At 41.1% G+C, this 19,717-nt stretch overlaps 1 protein-coding gene across 4 annotated transcripts in view; it reads right to left on the bottom strand.

The window, feature by feature from the left end:
* Positions 1-19,717, bottom strand: part of tln2a (talin 2a) — a 93,240-nt gene that overhangs the window by 31,286 nt on the left and 42,237 nt on the right. For all 4 annotated transcript variants that reach the window (XM_035163420.2, XM_035163449.2, XM_035163430.2 and 1 more), the window contains exons 5-21: positions 18,592-18,721; positions 18,178-18,330; positions 17,181-17,323; positions 16,299-16,426; positions 15,961-16,024; positions 15,751-15,855; positions 12,059-12,214; positions 11,189-11,290; positions 10,288-10,364; positions 8,259-8,439; positions 8,005-8,118; positions 7,716-7,824; positions 6,550-6,758; positions 4,871-4,969; positions 4,156-4,323; positions 2,770-2,904; positions 1,469-1,628 (exon numbers count right to left, since the gene is read on the bottom strand). In XM_035163420.2, the coding sequence (XP_035019311.1) occupies positions 1,469-1,628; positions 2,770-2,904; positions 4,156-4,323; positions 4,871-4,969; positions 6,550-6,758; positions 7,716-7,824; positions 8,005-8,118; positions 8,259-8,439; positions 10,288-10,364; positions 11,189-11,290; positions 12,059-12,214; positions 15,751-15,855; positions 15,961-16,024; positions 16,299-16,426; positions 17,181-17,323; positions 18,178-18,330; positions 18,592-18,721 (2,233 nt within the window). The remainder of the gene's footprint in view (positions 1-1,468; positions 1,629-2,769; positions 2,905-4,155; positions 4,324-4,870; positions 4,970-6,549; positions 6,759-7,715; positions 7,825-8,004; positions 8,119-8,258; positions 8,440-10,287; positions 10,365-11,188; positions 11,291-12,058; positions 12,215-15,750; positions 15,856-15,960; positions 16,025-16,298; positions 16,427-17,180; positions 17,324-18,177; positions 18,331-18,591; positions 18,722-19,717) is intronic.

Genomic DNA, 19,717 nt, shown 5'->3' with positions numbered 1-19,717 from the left:
GAATAAATCAGCTGATCGGCCGACACTCTGCTGCAGAAAGACTGACTCTGTTTTTTCTCTTCACGTTTCGTTGTTGTATCTAAAAGTCCGCCGTGACGTAGCTTGACACATTATGACACCAGTTCATTGTTGGGGTTCTTCTTTTGGCTGCGTGTGTATTCAGGCCTCAGCAGAGCAAACTGTCATTCTACTTGTCTATCACGCCGATCAGTCGGCCCGAGCTGACCGCGGGGTTTGCTCTCTGTGCATCTCTGTCGATCGGAGCGTCTTTCTCTGCTGTCAGACGTGTTAACATCGCTGTCAGATTTTCTGCGTTTTGCTCCCGCACAGCTGACAGCAGTCCATTCAAACCCACCATCACGCCAGTCTCTCAGAGGAGGAGACGGGATGAGGCGAGAACAGATACACAGTGAGACTCAGATCTGTGGCAGGCAGGTTTTAATGGTATGATTAGATTCCTTTTCTCTATTTCACAAGAATGTATTTCGGCTTTTGGCCCCGACTGGTCAAAACATGGGCTGTACTGACTTTTAAAAGATTGATGGCCGTTATTTTGGAGGAGTGTATCCGTACAATTCAAACATTGTCAGGTCTGGTAGATTAATGTATCCAACTACCAACACTGAGGCCAGGTAGGTCACAAAATAATAAGTAATCACTGAGCTGAGAGTATAAACCACCTCTGTGTTTATTGATCACAAATGCTTGGTATTACTTTTGTGTCCACATTATCAATAATTCTGTTATTACAAGATTAAATTCTTTATTTTCAGGCAGCAGCCGTGCACTGCAAGGCCTTACCATAGACTTTATATAAAAGGTGGATGACATGCCTTCACTTCCTCCCACAATCCAGAAATGAAGCAAAAATATTCTGGATAGAAACGCTGCCATCTTAGGCATTTGGAGCGATCGGGGGAAAGGGACGCAGCAGCGAGGTACAACCGTAGACCAACCACAAATCAGTCTCCGCTGTCAATTATAACATTTCACCTGGCTTTTATAAATTAAATAACTCATACCTCAACTTACTGGAAAAAATGTACATTTGAACAAATGTCAGTGTGATAAGTAGTAGGATAAATCCTCTGGAGATCATGAACGTGTACAAAAAATTAAACTGCCAATATAACAGTGAGTATTGAGATCTTTCTGTCTGAAAAGTCGTGGACCGACTGTCTTTGGACCAACACTACTATCATGGCTCCTGCTGCAGACTGTGCTTTCCTGCAAACGACTGCTTAACCGAATGTATCATAATCAAAAGTAATTATAACTTATAATTCATTACCTGCTCCTTGAAAAGTATTGTACACACTGTAATTACAGCACATCACGTAATTACTAATATCAAACCGTAAGTGCAGTGTAATTCTTTCATGTTATGAGAGTCTAAGTGGCTGAATGTGGATGAGCTTCTCCCCCGTCATCTTTTCTTCTCCATGCAAAATCCTCTTTTCGGACTCACCTGCGTCTCCCATGGAGCAGAAGATGCTCTCAGTGACAGTCATGATGGTGTCCGTGGCCTGGTCATAGCGCCCGATTGGCTCTCCCCTCGAGGTGTACTGGCGGACGTGCTGGAGCAGATCTCCCAGAGCCTGGCTCACCACGCTGGCCGCAGCACTCACCTTTAACACATGAGATGCACCTCATCAACATTAGTGCTGCGTTTCTTAAGCTGCATTATTCCCTGCTTCTTATTCACCCGACTGGGGAGAGGCACCACGGACTCATTATCTTCATTGCTTCTTAAGCTCGGTGTTAGTTCACAAACTCAGTGCCCCCAATTAAACAAAACAGCTGCTGTGGTTTCAATGAAAAGTAGTCAGAGAATCAGTAAAATGGAGTAAGTAGAAACTCAATGTTTACTGCGGCCAACTTGAGATAATTGTGCAACTTATTGTCTGAAACTAAAGAAACAAGAAGGGCACTCAAAGTGCATGTACTTCCACCACAGCTGACGCCCTATCTCGCTATGTTAAAGAAAATTCCCGAATCTTCCCATTTATCCGGATCTGCTTCAAAATCGAATGGCTCTTATGGGCTGTGCTCCAGTCCTCCACACAATTCAATGGAAATCAGCAGAGTAGCTTTTGAAACATGAAAATGAGAGTGTGTGTTGTCTGTCTAGGGAAATAATACAATAATTCAGCAGTGGTTTGGAGTCAGTGGGTCACAAGGCATGGAAGCTAATAAAAACTCAGTAGAGCGCATATTTCCATCATGGCCCAACAGTCCACTTATGAATCCAGGATCTGCACCAAATCGCACACACTCATAAATATCAGTCACCTAAACAAGGCGGATTTTGTTCAATCAAGATCCATGAATTATTATCTGAGAAATTGAAAGAAAATTCAAAATGTCCAATAAGGCAAAATGCCCCCTGATCCACACCACAATTAAATGGGTTCTTCCTTCATTCAAGTTCCATCCCTCCACAAAATTTCATGGAAATTGGTTGAGTAGTTTTTGTGTAATCCTGCTAACAAACAAACAAACAAACAAACACACTAACCAATCAACAAACTAGAATGGGGCCCAGTAGAGCGTATACATCCGCCATGGCCCAGCAGTTCCCTTAAGTTCAATCAAGCTGCACCAAATTTCACACACTCATACATATCAGTCCCCTAATTGTGATCCACGAATTATCCAGATCTGCTCCAATGGATTCTTTCTCACCCAAACCACATCCTTCCACCAAGTTGCATGGAAATCCGCCCAGTAGTTTCAGTGTAATACCCATATCAAACAAAGAAACCTGACCTGTTTAAGGAGCTCGCCATCCTCTGTGGCCGAGAGGCAGGCCTGCACGCAGCTTTCCACCGAGCGATCCACCAGCTTTCCTGCTTCAATTAGCTGCTCCTGGCAAACTGGGGAGCTGATGGTGGGACTCACCACCTACAGCAGGAGAGGAGGAGGAGGAGGAGGAGGAGGAGGAGGAGGAGAGGGAGAGACAGATTTATCTTCAGTGCGATAAAGAAAAACAAAAAACAACACACAAATCAAACCCAAAGCGATCAACATTCACCTGATGTGGCAAGACAATAAATGGCAAACATGATTCACTTGGGTATAAACACACAGCTAAAGTATTTTCCTCATTAAATCCCATTTCACAGAGAACAGAGGAAACACGAAGACAAGAGGAAGGAAGAAGATTTAAGAGGGATTTGGATGCTTCTCGTCACAGAAGAGAGAAGATTTGTTTAGTGGATGGTAATAATCTGACTCGGAGCCAGGAGAGTGTTTAAACTAATTAGAGGCACATGGGTTGTACAGCTACAGATGCACAAACACAGTGTAGACGCAGGGTATTTAGCAGAGCCTTGGTGCAGAAATGTTGTAGCTTATTCAAATATTTGAGGATACAAATCTGTTTTTACCAAACTTCACTGCACAGTCTCTGTGAGAGAAAAGATAAACCCTGCACCTGGGAAATTATTGTCCTGCACTCAACCCAACAGCTCCTGGAGAGGCTTCCTAACACCACTGCGAGTTTAATATTCAAATCAGAGACAGATCTGTTGTGATAAATGAAAAATATCACAGCTCTTCTGCATATTGAATGAAATTGCTTTTGTGGAATGGAGAGAATATTATACAAATACTTACACGCTGTGTGGTTTAGTTATTTGTTGAAGTAGGAGAAGATAAGCATATCATAAGCATTCCTATGTCTCCTAATATTTGTCACTGTTGATTGTTTATTTAGGACTTCTTCATAGGCATGTATACATGTATATATATATATATATATATATATATATATATATATATATATATATATATATATATATATGTATATATATATATATATATATATATGACTATTCGCATATACATAGGGCTATCAATATGTTTTTAACTCTATATTTATGTTTTTACATTAGACATAATGTTATCGATCGATCGATTTATCTATCTATCTATCTATCTATCTATCTATCCTTCTATCCTTCTATCCTTCTATCCAAATCTATCTATCTATCTATCCTTCTATCCATCTATCTATCTATCTATCTATCTACCAATTTATCCATCTATCCCTCTATTCATCTATCCATCTATCTATCATTGTGCTTGGGTTTTTTTGGGGGGGGGCAGGTTCACTTATATCATATTAAACTTCCTACAGCTACACTGCTGTACCTTGGCACATGCCACCAGCTGGGAGGTGGACAGGGCGCACTGGGTGGCGGCCGCAATGACCCGGTTCTGCAGCACAGTGTCCTCAGAAACCTGGGCCACGTTCTTGGCCTTGAGCACCAACATGGCTGCAGCGTTGGCCACCGCTTTGGCCAGATTCATCAGGATGTCCTGCACAACAGGGGGCGAAGGGAGAAGGAAACACAATCAATCATCAGCAACTTTAGATCCTGGCTGATCTGTCCTTTAACAGTTTGAGATGATTATCTAATTTCTGGTACTGGCTCTTGAATAGTACAGATAAATGTGAAATCATCATTCAAGACACTTCTGGGCCATAAGATTGTGTATGTAATAGTGTCTCATTGAAAGAAAGCAGAGAATGTACATTACCATAGAAATAGAAATATGACTTGTTCACCACTGCATTACATCACTGAATTACTTGGCTGATTTTATCTCTATTACCTTGATTAAAATTATATTACGGTGACATTTTCAACTACAATAAGAACAAGAAAAACACATGCTTGAATAACAGCTAGAATAAAATGAAATTCCGACAAAAACATCTAGTTAAGATATGAAAGAAGTTGAATATATTCCCTCCCTGTTCCCCTGGTTACAATGTGCTCTTGATTAACAGAGTGGCAGCTCCTGAGCACCATGCTTCCTGTGAATGCAGTGATAATGATAAACGGGCTGAGGGCGACGTTACCTGGAACCTCTCGTCTGTCTCGCTCTCTCCAATCTGGCGCAGGAGGTCTCCACTGGCCTGGCCGATGCTGCCTGCTGCTGTCAGCACGGTCTGTCTGGGCTGTTCACGCACGCACAAACACAGAAAAACCATCACAATGTCATCTGCTTGGAAACTGCCTCATCCTGTATCCTGAGACAACACTGCTGTGCTGTGATGAAGGACCTGTGTTTGTATGCTCTTATGGCCGTACTCAAACAGCCTGAATCAGTCAGTATGTAGTTCAAATAGTGATATAATAGAAATCATAGTGTACATTGCTTGACTTATTTGTCATTTCAAAATAAAACAGTTAATCAAATGGCAACACCAAGATACAGGACACTTAAAATCCAGAATTACCAGCCTGCGGTTATTTGCCTCTGCCAACTAGTGCAGTTTCAGCCGCCATACATTTTTTTTTCTAAATTCATGAGGTCACTATGACCTTTGACTTTGACCACTAATATATAAATAATGTATCTTTGAATCTGGTCAAAATCGATATTGCGTTCACAAGGCAGAAAAAGGGTTTAATGAGGTCACAGTGACCTTGATATTTGACCTTAAACTACCAGATTTTAATGAGTTCCTCTGTGAGAAGAAGTAAATGTTTGTACCAAATTTGAACAGATTCCCTGAAGGTGTTTCTGAGATATCGCGTTCACAAGGCAATATATAGTATAAGTATAATTCACTGTGCATAAATTGTCCAAAAGAGAGATAAACCTGTGCATTATGCAGGTTACCACCACAGCACTGTAAACTTCACATCTGCACACTAGATCGTCGCATGAATGAATGATTCACAAAGTGTCCTTTGCAGTACATCAAAGCGACAGTAGCTGCGTCTCAATAAAGACAGATGGAGTCTGTCAATCAGCCTCAGCCTCAGCCTGAGGTCTTAATTCAGCGGGAGCCGAACAATCCAGTTAGCAGAGGCCGGCCGGCAGCAGAGCACGTTGATATAATTAGGTGTAATTTGAAGGAACAGGAGAGATGCATTGTTATTAAGAGACGAGGCCTTGTCTCAGGGTAGAGCTGCTATGTGGAAAATTTAATTAACTATTTAGGCTGTCAGTTTGGATTGAACAAAACACCGTGTGGACGACCAAGTACAACCACAATCTGGCATTTCACGTTACACAAATGGTGAAAAGTTTTGCTTTGCTGCACCTGAAATCCAGGGTCAGACTTGAGTTACAATTACTGTCTCTGTTTCCACATTTCAAGTTTTTATACCAAAATCTCACTTTATATCCTTCATACTGTATCTGACATGTTGAACTTAAATATGACAGATTAGAGAGACGGAAAGGACGGGAAAGGAGAAGGAAAGGAAAGGAAAGGAAAGGAAATTAAAGGAATGGAAAGGAAAGACAAAGACAAAGTAAGAAAGAAATGACAAAGAAAGAAAAGGAATGGAAAGACAAAAGAAGAAAAGACGATGAAGGAAATTAAATTAAATGAAAGGACCACAAAAAAAAAAGGAAAGTCAATCTGTCATTTTCAAGAGCACAAAGATACTGTGAAACAAATAGATAAAATACTGACATGATCTGTGCAAAGAAAGACAAACAGTTCAACAAAGAGTTGAATTTGACATTTTTTGACATGAGGCTTTTTCTCAGTATCTCAGGGTTTCAGGTTCCTTCACTCACCTCTCCAGAGGCCGGCTCCACAGCCTTCAGCAAGTCAGACACGGCCCCCGCCAGCGTCCTGGCGGCCTTCATCAGGTTGTTTCCTCCGCCCACGTCATCCTCCATCAGCGCAGCCAGCAGCTTCACACCCTTTGACATTTCAGTCAGGTTGGAGGAGATGGTGGTGATGGCGCAGCCCACCGCCGTGTAGTCTGTGTCAGTGGGATCGCCTGAGTATACGGGGAGAATAAGAGAGGCCATCAGGGGAAGAGTCTTAGAGAAGTGACTGAAACAAAGCTAATTCAAACCCAAACAAACTGCTCTCCAATGTCTCTTCATTTCATTTGCTGACTAATGAAAACACTAATGTAACCCTAAACCCTACACTAGTCATTTAACCAAGATTCGAAACTTCGAAACTGCTTAAACACACAAGTTCATTAAAGCATTGGAGAGTACAACAGGAAATTAAATCAGGGTCAAAGTGTTATCAGTCTCAAGCACTGATGGCTGTTGAAAATAAATATATTATTATTATTATTATTGATCATGATCCATGTCAAGTGCGAAGAGATGAAAGAATATCAGTGTCCCAGAATTCCTTAGACTTCCCCATAATTACAGATAAAGTCTCTGCATTCTGTAAACTACACGCAGAGACCCAAACCCTAACCCTAGTTGAGAAAGAACTACAGCACACAGACACACCACAAACAATGCACGCTGTCAGAACATACAGTATTTCAACATATACAAGACATTTTAAGGCCTCAGACTATTGAATTATTTTACTTTTTGCAGACCCTGTGGAACCCTGTTGGCAACCAGTGAACAAACAACTTCACCAGCTCATATTTGCTGAACTGCTGCAGGATATGAGGAAACTATTGGACAACATGCATTCCAGCTTCTACAGTGAAGTTGATAAGAAGCAGACTGGTGGAACGGGTTCAGCTTTAAAGTCACAAATTGGCCATATCATTTTACCTCTGCACAAAAATTCTCCCCCTAAAATTAACTCATAAAACTGTGGGCACAAACACTTAACACTTCATTAAGGAGTCCTAAAATACTTTTATTTTTTATGTATTTTTAATATTTACCCACAGGCAACAATGTATAATGAGATAAATTGTTATATTTTGAAATAAATCAAATCTTTGCTGATTCATGCCAAAACCACTGACCAGCCGTGAGGTTGACCACAGACGCCGTTCCTGCAGTGATGGCGTCCACCTGCGAGTGGATCTCGTGTTTTGATTCATCCATCTTGTTCTGGATCCACATCTTTGATGCCTAAGAAGTTACACAACACAAATGACCACATGAATGCATTTAAAATCATGGCTATCACTAAATTTTGATGGCTGTTATCAGGAATAGTCGCATGAGTTTACAATGATATTTTAACACAACAGGTACATGCAGTACACGTGTGATGGTTTATATTGGGTGAACATGTGCAGTGGGTAGTACCATGTCCTGTCCCAGTGGTGGCAGGTTGTCGACCTCTCCCAGGTCGATCTGGGCTTTCTGCACTGCTTGCATACTGGTGTTGATGGTTCCCATCAGAGCCTGCTGTGCTGAGCTCTACACACAGACAGGAAAATAAACTGAATGTAGACTTCAGTGATCTTTTAAGAAACTTAACAAACAGAAGATGATGAGGATGACCCTCACTAAAGCAGATGAATAAAACAGACAAGAGCTTTTCTGCTGTCCTGCCTTACCAGTGGTGGCATGTGCCCACGGTGCATCTGACCCATGGTGATCTGCTGCTGAGCAGAAGGCATGGTGCCCATGCTGAGCGACTCTGTGCCGATGGAGCCGGAGCGGATCACCCCTGGGAGCGCCACAGAGCCGTGCTCCACCCGGCCCACGCGGTTGAACTGCTGCTGAAGGATGGTGGACCTGCAGGTACGCAGACAGACATGTGGTTAATACTGTATCTATATGGACGTTTAGGGAAAGTCAAACCAGTAGGGTGCAGGGGCAGATGCAGGGGTGGGAACAGGGAGGCACTGGCCCCAGCTGAAATTTGATTGTGTGCCCCTGCCCTGTCAGTCTTATATATATATATATATATATAAATGATCCGCCACTGGTATGGTGTAAACAGTAGTTGTGACAAGTTCTGACAAAAACATTTCAATAGACAAAACGCCTACTTCAACATACAGGCATGAACAATACACACATCAGTCAAATGACCTTTTTTGCATTTGTGCAACAAACAGCTGTACTGTGCACATCTATAGTAAGGCCAAGAACATACAGAGGGAAAACATCAGTGAGAAAAAAGAGAATGTTTGTAGTTGTCGTCTGTACCCGTGTGTGTGTTTACAGGAGATATTTAACACTAGGCATTGTGGTTGTATGAATTTGTGAAAGTGACACACACACACACACACACACACACACACACACACACACACACACACACACACACACACACACACACACACACACACACACACACACACACACACACACACACACACACACACACACACACACACACACAGTACTCCTGCAAGACAAAGCTTTGCTGTGTTTTTCCCTCAGATAAGGCCTTCCACACTTTGGCTCGCTATGTGTTTGCAGGCTTAAAGACGTTTGCCTTCAGCCCTGTGCACAACACCCAGATAAGAGCAAAAAGCTAAAATATATACACAATAACAATTTCAGCAAATATTCTCTCAGTTCAACACAGGATAGAAATATCAATCGAGGCTAGAATGGAAAAAAGGAGCTTCGGTTGCACACAGAGTCCACGGTGGATAAATGAGCTAATGCACAGGAAATGTTCTGATAGAGGCTTTCGTGAGTCCAGTGCGGTGAAATTTCCCTCACATAGCGATTATCTCTCAGGATAAAGTCCGGCTAAGGAAGTGCTCGTGTGATGAAATGAGGTCCTGGAAGATGGATGTGAGAGCTGTCGTCCAGGGGCAGCAGTGAGAAGGAAATTGAAACAGGAGCCTGTGTGATATTGTGTTTGCAATAAGTTTATATGCTGCTGCTGCTGCTGCTGCTGCTCATGGAAGAAGCATCAACATCACTGCAGTTTTATCTGGATTATAGCACAGTGAAGCACCACATATGGGATTAATCTATAGAGCCACATGTTGGACGTCTAGGGGCTTTATTTCCATAGTTACATAAGGAAAGCTCTGCAGAGGCTTGTATGTTTTTCCTATTTTTATGTTTTCAAAGTCGCCAATAGCAGTGGTGGGATGTGATAAAGTACATTTACTTCATACTTCATGTACTTAAGTACCTTTTTTATATATCTGTACTTTAATACAGTAGATTTAGTTTTTAGGTACATTTCACTTTTACTCCACTACATATATCAGCAAATATCTCTACTTTCTACTCCACTGTATTTTTACAATGCAACGCCTTACATGTTCACATAGTTTTTCACATCAATCCAATCAGAGCTGACAGGTGACAATAAACCCCGCCTCCCTCACTACGTTCAAAAGAGGCTCAGCCATAATGATTTGGTTATATTAGGCAATAGGCTACAATTGGAACATACTTTTACTTGTAATATTTTAAGTATATTTAAAAGCAAGTACTTACTTACTTTCACTCAAGTAGAAAAGTTAATGTGGTACTTTTATTTTTACTTGAGTACATTCTTGTCTTTTAATTTGTACTTTTGATTGAGTATGTTTGAGTCTTTACTCCACCACTGGCCAATAGAAGGATGACAACTCTCTGTGACAGTGACAAAATAATACCAATACTTACTTTTTCGGTGATACAGATTCCTCCAACATGGTCGACTCCTCGTCGCCTTCCAATCCAAAACGGTCCTTGCTTTGCTTCTACAGGAAAAAGAGAAAAAACACAGTGTTTGATTCAGTAGGAGCCAAAACAACCAGCTATACGAGATGAATCAGGAGCATAAAACATTAGACTCAAAGCATGGAGAATATTGAAAACTGATTTTTAAAAAAAGGTAAAAGGTACAAGACTGTGTTAAAAGTAAAGGAACTACACATCCCATAAACCATTGCGCTGGTCCTCACTGTTCCACGATCGAATACATGACCTGACTTGAAGTGATTTTAACGCCTGTGGACTTATTTGTCATCTTAACAAAACATGTTAGAGAGGGAACTCAGGGTCTTTGGTCACCGCAATGTAACACTGGACCATCCATTCCTGGCAGACATGAATTTCCGCAATTGTGGTAAAGATTTCCATGGTAACAGTGTGGTCCACCAATCAGAGACGTCACTATTACACCTGAGGATTGTGGGTAGTGAACATGTTTTACTGAATACAAAGTAGATAATAAAGACTTGAGGTTTTAATCATTTTTTTAACTAAGGAAATAGCACAGGATATATAATGCATCCAGTGAAGCACTGAACACTAATAGGCTTCCACTGATTCAACTCATGATCCTAGGTCACTTCAACTCATTATTTAACAAGTGCTAATGCTTCTGATACTTAATTATAATTGCTTTCATATTGAAAGGTCAGCTGATTGCTCTGCATCGCATGATTATTTCTTACAGGACACATCAGCACCTCCTTTTAGCCGGAGCACATCACACACGGACAGATCTGAGGCTCTATCTGCCACAGGAGGAGAGCGGTTCATTACAATTCATCTGTGTCCCCGGAGATAAATGTCTCACCTTTTTCAGGATGATATCGATGTAGCCGGCGATGAGTTGCGAGATCTGCTCCCCTTCAGTGGTCTGCACCGAATAGTAGCTCTCCTGGTACTCCCCGAAGTCCTACACACACACACAGACACACACACACACAGACAGAGAGAGAGAGAGACCCATCCTTAATATGCATACAGGACTGTAAGAAAAGTATCCTCTGCACTGGCTGAGGATTATTTACTATGAGGATTAATGTGGATCCCTGGGTCCTAGTTTCAGATGAGTACTGCATATTATGTTGGGTGACAAACTGCTGCAACACACAGTCGCTCAGATTAACAAGAAACATCTCAGAAATGGATCCTGTTCTCTCATAACTCTGAGATGTTTTCCAGTTATATACATGTACAGTACATCCTGTATAAAAGAATAAGTGATGGCGATCCCTCTATCCTCCTCTATCATCCTCTGTCACCTTCCCCGGGTAAATCAAGAACTGCTCCACGGTGCGAAATCAAACTTCACATTCTGGAACACACTCTGCTAAATTAACAGTGAGACGCAGAGGCCATGTTAATTTAATAGAGATGGTGAGTCGACCAGATCAGCAAGATTAAATCCATTTTTTTTATCAGCTGGCAGCTGAAACAAAGGTGGTTTATTGACGGGGAAGACAAAAGAGTCAGTTGAGGAAGTGAAGAGCACAAGGGAAAGACCACAGTGCTTTCTGATTGTTTAAACACTGAAGGAACTGTTGGTACGAGCAAGTCAAACTAATGTACAACATATTAATTGATATTATCCCTGTGTGGGCTGAGTGGAGACACATATTCAGAACCAGTGTTTCCAGTCTGTGTTCTGTGATTGTCGAGCTTGTGTGTGTGTGTGTCGTACCAGGGTGAAGCTCTTGGGCGACGCCGCCCACCTCTTCACTGTGGTGAGTGGCCACTCCTGAACCACGTCTTTGGTTTTCTCTTCCACTCTCATCACCGACTCTTTGGTGATGCCCAGGAGCCGCGGCACCAGCTTGTTCTTACTCTTCATCTTTTCCTGCAAAACACACAGACACAATGTTTGACTTACATTGACTTATATTCATTTTGCTTGATGTACTACTACCTTGCAGACTACTCAACCACGACCATTACTACTACTTGACTCACAATAACCCTTCACATAACCTTCTGCTTTGACCAGCGGAGACTGCACAGCCAACTTTTAGTTTTTTCTGTGCACTGGCCTGAAGAAGAACCACAAAAGTAAAAAGCTTTCCCCCAGTCACACATTTTGGAATTTGAGATTTTTTGTTTTATTTGCAGCAGACATTATTTATTTCATTTTATTCAAGTTAAATGAAAAACATCTAAAATACAAGTTCATTTTTAGTTTTATGAATAAATATCAAAGGCAAATATAGATATTGGTTAAAATGTAAGTAAAAGCAGAGGCTTGAGTCGTCCTGCAGCAGCTGCCGGTTCGGTTCTGACCCGGCCCTTTGTCTTCCCCCATTCTCTCTCCGCACAACAAATAATTAAAACATTATAATAAATAATATAGAATATTATAATATTTCAATTATAAAATATTCTCTAAAGGAAATTATCCTTCTAACCCAAAAAATTCTGTGGTTTATTATTCAATGACAAATACAGGTATTAAGCTTTTCATTAGTCTCAGTTATTGGCTGCTAATCGCAAAGACCTTTATATTTGTCTCATCTTGTCTTGATTTGATGACCATGGGCGACATATAATGTTCCTACTTTCCTTTCCTTTTCTAATATACACAGAACATGACACTGCAAAACAATTATCCTCATTAGACCATATTGTATAAAAAAAGGCAGAATGATTGAATTTAAACAGATGATCGAGCAAAAACGACCCAAGCAAACCACGTTAAATGTCACTTTCACTGCCTTGAGGCAACAACTCTGTTCAAATTCATTTGTCAGCCTGCTGAGGGTTTTACTGGAATCACTTAAAGATCACCTAAAGTTCAAGAAATACAAATTCAACGCTGATCTGTCAGGACGGATATTCATTGTTTGAACCAGTACAAAAAAAAAAATCTCAGTGAGTAATTAAAATGGGACGTCTTAATCACATCTTTATCTGCCTGTCAACATCTCTCATCCTCCCCCTGCACTCACTAAACCCCTCCATCCTCCAGCTGCTCTCTGACACACAGGCCGTTTTCTTCACCCCCCTTTTTTCCCTGCACGGCCGCAGCAAACGTTTCTACAGTTGGGGAGCAGATGGACAGAATGTGATGGGCTGTGACGTGAGGGCAAAGAGGTGAGTCGTGTAAAAAGTCCTGGAGGGCCAGTAAACTCTCCGGGGCCTCCAGGGGTTGTACGGGTTAGGACTATAGGTTGAATTCCTATTTTTTTTTTTTCAGGGTTATTTTTAAGATGTTTCCGCTCCACTGGCTCACGCCTGAGGATGACGGGAAGGACAGAGGTGAGCAGATAAGACGTCAAACTGATCAGGGGGAACACGGATCCAAAGGGCAAGAAGTGGAACGATTTGTGTGTTTGAGGCTTTAAAAGGAATTAAAGGCGGAGAACAGTGTGGACCAACAGAACTGGGGAATGTGCAAGAGACTTGACAGGCTGAGCTCCGATTTAATAAAGTTTAGATTTTATATACGTCACGTTTGCTCTCATCGCCCGCTGATGAAAACCTGGAAAGTGTCAGGCGAGAGAGTCAATAACAGCAACACGTGTGAAATTTATATTTTTTCAAGCTAGTACCAGGAGTGATCTCATTTTCTGCATGAGCTGAGCAATGAGAGGTGACAACTGGAAAGCAATTTCTAAACGCAGACGGGGAAGCTTCCTGTGACTTCACGCAGGATTTCCTCCTGGCGACAGATGATGTGAGGGGAGAACGAAAGAGAAGAGAGTTTGTCTGTCACTCTTGTCATAGCAGCAGCTCCACAGGTACGAGTGGAAATCAGCAAATCTCCCCGATCAGCAGGCGTCTGCCGGCAGTCAGACTTTTTTAGGATAGTTTAAGTGAGTTTGTCGGTGAGACGTCTACCAGGTTCCCTCACTCTCCAGTAGTTCTGAAATAATCCGAGCACCACGCTCGACTGCATGCACGAATTCCTTGTGGATGAGGTGCCACCGCAGTTTGTTGGTGAGAGAGGAAGAGACGCATGGGGGGAAATGTATGGACTTTACTGATCCATAACAGCTCCACTTCCTTTCTAAACTTGTCTGTTTCTATGGTTCTACATTTATTTATCTAATAATTCCAGAAATCTCTTTCTGTATGTGAAACACAGATCTCAAGAACCGTTCATCTTATCCGCTTCTCACTTGGCATGTGTATTGTTAAAGGCCCAGGGAAGTGCAGTGTTGAATTTGGTGCGTTCAATATTAATACAATTTTAATAAACAGGCACCCAGCGCTCTGTAGTAGCGGCGGCTGGGAATCATCAGCGTAAGTGGCGTTGTCGATCAGGACAACAGCGCGTTCACGACAACGGCAACTACAACGGATTCTCCAGTTCAGGGTTCAGCAGACTGAGTCCAGCCTTCGCTCTTTACTGGCAGCAGATCATTGTTGAAGGTTCGGAAAGAAAACTGTAACCAGCATCAACAAAGGCCAAGAAAACAACCCATTCCAAACAGGCAGGTTTAGAACGGACACTGAACTAGTAAAGGGATATTTGTTTGGGGAAATTAATGACTTGATTTTAGATTTAAAATTTTTAGATTTGCGTTTCTTTTTTAACACTTGTATTTTGTGGAATCAAAGAGAGTACCATTAATTTGTAACCCACTTTACAATAAAAGTAGGCTATATAGGAAAAGGAAGGTAAATTACATTTGAAAGGACACCTTAAACAGTGAGTACTTGGAGGTGAAGGTCACCCACGATGATAAAGGCATAATTTTTATAAAAAGGAAAAAGCATGATTTTTTCATTCTGCAATATTTAATCAGACCAATGTTTGTAGAGCAAGGAGCTAAACATGCAGCGTACTTTGCAAGTTTTTTTTTTAAATATGGTAATTGAATATTTTATATGTTTTAGATTAACAGAATGAATGAATGAGGCTTAAAAGAGCAGCTTTATTATCCATTACATATTATACTTGTTTTCATCTTTTCTGATCCACCTCTGGGACTCTGAGTCCCAAGGTCCCAGAGTTGATCCACTTAATGTTTTGTGATGGCTTTTGCAGCCTGGTACTACATTATAAAACTTTTTGTTACCAAGGGCATTTTATCATGTATCTTATAGAAAGTGTGCCTGACATGAGACGCTTTGAATGTTCAGGTGGATACAAACACTTTGCTCCCCTGCAGGGTCGAGCCTTCAATCTCTTTATCCAACGAGAACAGATTTCACACTCCAGAGATAAAAAGGCTCCGACTACAGTTCGACTAATTCCAAAACCTGCGTTCTCATTTTTAAATTAAAAAGAAAGAAATTAAACAGAGTCTTCAGGCTAGATTTTTCACTTTTTGAGGCTGAATGATCTTTTCTTTGAAAATAATGCTGCAGTGGAACTTTATTGAACAAATCTTTTTTGGGTAAAAGCACAGACATAAAAGCAAGTTTTCAACTTACCTTGACCAGGAAGAAGGAGACGCCGTACGTCCGCAGAGATCGAGCCAGTTTCACATATTTCACTTTGGCTTCGATCTCTGTCATTTCTCCACAGTCTTTGTGGTCCTGCGAGTTAAGTTACACAAACATTACACATCTGAACAACCGGTGCACAGTCATGGGATAAGCTGACGTTAAAAACAAATCAACAAGAGAGGATTGTGACCACACCTGGAATATCGTCTTCTCAGATCCTCTCTGTTTGATGTATTCTTTGGGTAGAAACTCCTTCAGACTATAGGAGAGAAAAACAGAAACACAGGAGAAGATGAAATTCATATCAAAGAGTTTTTGAATTTTACTGCTCCAGCTTTAAAACTCAAAACAAAAAGGACTCATGACTCCCATGGATTTTATTAACTGCCAATCCTGGATTTATAACATGAACACAAATGTGTCTGCTGATAGTGACAAGAAGAAGAACTTTAAGTCATTTTTATTCCAATCAAATAATTTATACATGTAATCTGTATTTTACCAGTGGAGAATATCACCGTGCAGACACTTACTCTAAGAAACCAGGTTTGTGTTTGTGCTCTATGTGAGGTCCAAACTGGATCTGAGCCTGAATCCCTCCAAACTCACAGGCCTTCTCGAATGATACAGGGTGAGAACCGTTCAGGATGTCGTCCCGAGCCTGAAGAACAAAACAAACTTCCCTTCATTAGGTAACAGTAGAAGCATTAAGGATATATACATATTAGGATTTCAGGTCAGTATCAGTAATTAAATTCCCAATAAGGATTATTATTTACCGCACATTGTTTGTCAAACCTTTCTTTATTTATCCAAAAGTCATCAGTCAGTGCACATTTTGGTTGCTACTCGTCACTATTCTGTGATGAGGAAGAAACAGGTGGTACAGTGTATATCCTGGTTTATGGTTCCATTCTCTTCTCTGTATATTTGTATGGTTGGAGTGAGGGTGTGCTGTCATCTCATTCTCCCTCTTGTGCCTTTTATATGATAAGACATATTTTAATTAAAATAAGCAGTGAGAGACATGGCTGAGTATTTCCAGCTTAACACTGCACTAAACAAATGTCAGTCTGAAAATAAAACCATTCAGACACTCGGAGTTTGACATATTAGTATATTCATAGATCTAAGTCACAAAATGAGGAAGGAAGAGTCGCATTTAAGCCATTTTAAGGTCATTGAAATATGATATATAAGTATTTGAATGTCATTTCGAGGACCAAAGAAGAAGGAGTAAGAAGCTAATGTCCATTTGGCTTGAGGCACAACATTTGTGCCTCACAACAACTTCACCCAAGTGCTTTTGTTCTTTAGACGGACATGTTCCTGCTTCAACAGTCATTGATTCAAGTGATTGATCGGAAGCCTCGAGACGAACAGACGTAGCATGAGACATGAAAACAGGGTCAGACCTGTACGTAAAGCAGGTTGAGTTGGACCGGGTCCCTGGAGTCCACATTCTGGTCCGAGTAGAAGAACTTGCGTCTGAGCAAGAGCGTCTCGTTCTCGTCCACGCCCTGCTCTCTGAATGTTCTGCTGTGGTCCAGCCAGTTCACTGTAAACACAACACACAATCACAGGGATCAGATCATAATAATTATTATATTAACTTGTATACATAGCACCTTTCAAGGAAGCCAAGGCTGCTTTACAAAAACAGAGCAGTAGTTGAGCAAAAGTAGTAGACCAGTTATTTCTTTTAAAAATCATACATCTACATATTATTTTAAGTATTATAGTCCAATATGAGCAATTACAGCAGAGAACCAATACAAAAATAAGGTAATATGGATCTTAACAGGCTTAACAAATGCTTAAGTATAAGAATATGTTAAATGTATGTGTTATTTTTTGGACATGTAGGACCTTGGACATCTTTCTTGGACAGAATAAGCCAAAGCCTGTTTTGCTCTTTAGAGAAACTTTTAAATCTTCCAGGAGAAGTCTGCTGAAGTGACATTGACTTTTTGTCAACTCTGATCAAATCTCCTTTTTACCTGGTTGAGTTTGTCCAAACAAAAGTCACTAAGATACAAAACCTCTCCAACACAATTATCAGGCCCAGTGGAGGCAGCCTTTAGATGTACTCTATTATCACTGAAGTATGCAGTGTTATGTGTAATTTCTGCCTAATAAATTGAAATGTCAAACTGGTCGAGCAAAGGAAACAATGCGTCTTGCTCTAGAATTCTAAAGTCGGTCTAAATTCAAGATGGGATTATGCAGAGTGGCAGTGGATGTGAGATAAACTGGAGAAGGAAGAATCCAGCCTAGGTCATAACATCTCAATGTAGATATTACAGGTAGCTGGTAAAATGATGATGACACAAACATTTCAAAAACCTGCTGTGGCAAGTTTAGATCTTTGCTTGTACACTATCAAGTCAAATATAATTCTACTGCACGTACAGTCGTCGTCTGTGTGTAGTTTGGCTTTCAGCTTCTCCATCTTCCTTTCGTCTCGCAGCAGTGTCCTGTCTTTCTTCAGCGTGCCCATCCCGTCCTCCTTCTTCTCCTCCACCGTCTCCTGGATCACAGAGTATTCCTCGTAGTTGGTGATGCCTGGAATCCAAAAATACCTCTGTCAGTATCATGATAGCGCATGTTTAATCATATTTTAGTGGCGTCTCTGCATTTTACATTCACATCTGCAAGTCTGCAAAAAACTGTACACAAAAGTGATAATTGTCAACTTGATATATTTGCATTCTCTGATTATTTATTTATAGATTTTTAATAAGTAGAAATACTAGAATAATACAATCAACTGTATAAAACAAATCTGGAGAGTGAAAAAAACACAGATGGAGATAAACTATGTACCTATTCTGCTGCATATAGTCACAAGCAGCTCTCCCACTGTTTTGGAATCGTCCACCATGATGGTTTTAACGGCCCCGTCCAACATTTTGATTTTCTGGGGCCTCTGCTTCTTCTTATATTCGAGGATATCCTGCACAAAGACAACACATGAGAGAGAGAGAAAAAAAAAAGAGTTAATAAGAAAGGAATGCAGGAACAAAATGTCCCAAAAAAGTGTGAGAGAAGCTGAGAGCAGCCATTGAGAAAATGGTCGAATGTATCCAGGTTACGTGCCTCAATAGGGAGAATATAGGCCAGAAAACCCAATTTAACGGCTGCCTATCACAGCCCGCCGCTGCCGTCCAATCACAACAATGAGGGAGAGATTTGGAGAGATTTGGTTCAGAGTGATCGGTCACAGTCATGGCTTCTACCTGGTTTGCCTTTGGTGGAGTTTTAAAGAGGAGAAACCATTGAGAGCTGCAAAACCGAAGCCGGAGCTGTGGTGAGACGGAGAGATACAGATACATGGGAGCCAGAGCGGGTCGGCCCTCAGCAGCAGGAATCAGATTTAAAAAAAACAAGCCGGCCGAGAATCCACCACTGACCCGGAGGACTTTACTTATAAAAACTATCATGCACTTTTATTTCCTCGCTCGGCTTCGCTGGTTTCGTCCTCCTGATATTGTCCATCATCTTTGTTCCCGGCCGTTTCCAGAACCGCTCCGTTTTAATTGACTTTGGTGGATTTATAAAGTGGTATTTAATTGATATAAATTGTTTTGATTTAATTTTCCCTCACCATAATAGACACTTTGTGAATAATAAGAACAAATCATTATATAGTGTTAGACCTCAATCAGCAGTTTGTAATTAGAAAGTCTGGACACAGGCATTACAATTAGGAAAATAACTCAACATTAAAGAAAATGTAAATAATGCGTGTGTGTGGGAGTGTGCCTACGTGCCTGTGTGTTCAAGAGAGTACAATGATTTCCAGTGTGTGCTGTTGTGCTGTATGTCCAGGTCAGTGTTATTCACACATGTTTCTCCAGGGTTTCGATCTCACACAGCTCCCAAGGTAACTGTGTGTGCGTGTGTGTTTTTGTATTATTCTTCAAGGCGCTCATGTTAACCTCTGCCACAG

This window comes from Hippoglossus stenolepis, chromosome 1, assembly GCF_022539355.2.
Source record: "Hippoglossus stenolepis isolate QCI-W04-F060 chromosome 1, HSTE1.2, whole genome shotgun sequence".
NCBI classification, from domain to species: Eukaryota; Metazoa; Chordata; class Actinopteri; order Pleuronectiformes; family Pleuronectidae; genus Hippoglossus; species Hippoglossus stenolepis.
This window is presented reverse-complemented; position numbering and strand designations above follow the sequence as displayed.